Source organism: Trypanosoma conorhini (genome assembly GCF_003719485.1).
Source record: "Trypanosoma conorhini strain 025E chromosome Unknown Tco_14.4_contig_00188, whole genome shotgun sequence".
NCBI classification, from domain to species: Eukaryota; Euglenozoa; class Kinetoplastea; order Trypanosomatida; family Trypanosomatidae; genus Trypanosoma; species Trypanosoma conorhini.
This window is the reverse complement of record NW_021704272.1, coordinates 7,700-9,438: the sequence shown is the minus strand read 5'-3', so window position 1 is coordinate 9,438 and position 1,739 is coordinate 7,700. Positions and strand designations below refer to the sequence as shown.

Sequence of the window (1,739 nt, the reverse complement as noted above, 5' to 3'; positions counted from 1 at the left end):
CACGTTTTATTTCTCTGTCTCCGTGCGTGTGTGCATTGCCGTTGTTTATTTCGTTTTTTTTTTGTTAGGGTCGAACATCATTTTTGGGCTTGGCGCACATAGCTTATTATTTTTTTGTTCTAACTGCCTGCGCCGCCGCCGCTGCTGCTCTGGATTTGCTGTTGGCCGCTCTGCATGCGCACGGAAACAGAGGCGCCGGCTGCCTCGGGAGATCACCGCGAAAAGGTGTCAGGCGTTGACCCAAACTCTGGCGACGCCGAGGGGCGTTGGAGCGCATGTGCGGTGCTGGCGGAGCGTCTGCGTCTGTTGCAGCTGCGTGGGAGGGCCCTGGGCACTCGGCTGGGCGAGCTCAGGAAGGCGGCTGACGCGATGGGCCACGCTGAACCAGAGAGCAGCTGGGAGAGCAAAGGCCTGTCAAGCTCACCGCGAGAAGGCGAGGCGAAGCCGCAGAGGGTGGCCTCCCCTGGGGAGCGTCCATTCTTCTCCTACCCTTCCTACGCGGCCGTCCGCGTGAGAGTGGAGCCGCTCTTCGCGCCGATCGATGGCGGCAGTCCGCAGCGGCCTGGCCGTTTTCAGGAGGCCGGCTGTAGTTTACCCGCTGCTTCTCCAGCTGGGCATGGCGGGGGGCGGGGGGCGGGACAGTCGCCATCGCCGCCGATAATTATCGTGGAGGTCATGGATTCGGACGCGGCTGCGTGCGACGTGCTTGCCTCCGTCGCAGGCGAGGAGCAGGGGCTGGCCGTGGAGGGGGCAGAGCCACACCCCGCAACTCCACCGGTTGCGGCTGCCGTCACGCAGCGACCGCGACACGACGGCAGTGACCGCGCAGGGCAACAAGCGCACATCTCTTTCCTAGTGGACCAGATCCAGCAAATCGACGCGCCAGCTCGGCTTGCATCTCCAGCTGTCAATGTGTTTCGGCGAATCCGTGAGGGTCCCCGTAACCAGGGGGAACCAGAAAACAAGAGTATTCCTACGGAGGATAGTGGCATTCAGGCAATAGAGACCACACAAGTGGCGGGGGACGTTGCCGCGGTCGCGGACGCTGGCCAGACGCAGCCACCAGCACGTTTAGATGCCGCTGCCTCAGCTGTAGATAATGGGACTGTTACTGCTCTTCCAGCAGAGGGTTTGGCGTCTGCGACGCCGATGCCTTGCACTACGTGTAAGATTCCTTCTCTGTCGCCGTCATCGTCGGCGACGCGGGCGTTTCCAACGTCGTCGCCGTTGCCATCTGCACCTGTGGGGTTAAATGGTGCATGTGAATCGGGCTTCGAGCCCTCCCAGTCTGCCGTGGACTACGAAGCAAAGGCACGGGAGCTGCTTCAGCGGGGGGAATGGAAAAAAGCAGAGGACACAAGGGGGAAGGTCTACTACTACCATGCCAAGGAACGAAGGTCATGTTGGAACTTGGCGAAGGAGCTACGCCGCTTGGCGGGTGCGTAGGAGACAGAGGCGGGTGGAAGTGACGCGGCTGCGCTGCGGCGTTGGGGAAGTGTGTGAGATACCTGAATGCCTCCTGTCATTTGCTTGGTTGCTTACATGTCGCTCGTGGGACTGTTTTTCCTCTGCGTCGGGTGGGTGCGTGGGCTTCCTTCTCCCTCAGCTCAAAGGAGGAAGCCACAGCAGCGGCAGCAACAGCAAAAAAGAAGAGAGATGTGAAAAACAAAATAAGCAAAAACAAAGACAGTGAGACAAAAGGACGAGTGGGCAAAGTAATATTGCATATGACCGTTATG

General features: G+C 59.8%; 1 protein-coding gene across 1 annotated transcript; it reads left to right on the top strand.

Annotated features, from left to right (window-relative positions):
- Nucleotides 1-174: 174 nt before the first annotated feature.
- On the top strand, nt 175-1,446 carry Tco025E_03912 (uncharacterized protein; the record flags this gene model as incomplete). The annotated part of the gene is made up of 1 exon (XM_029370828.1): nt 175-1,446. The coding sequence occupies one exon, from the start codon at nt 175-177 to the stop codon at nt 1,444-1,446; it is 1,272 nt and encodes a 423-aa protein (XP_029229098.1).
- Between the last annotated feature and the right edge of the window lie 293 nt (nt 1,447-1,739).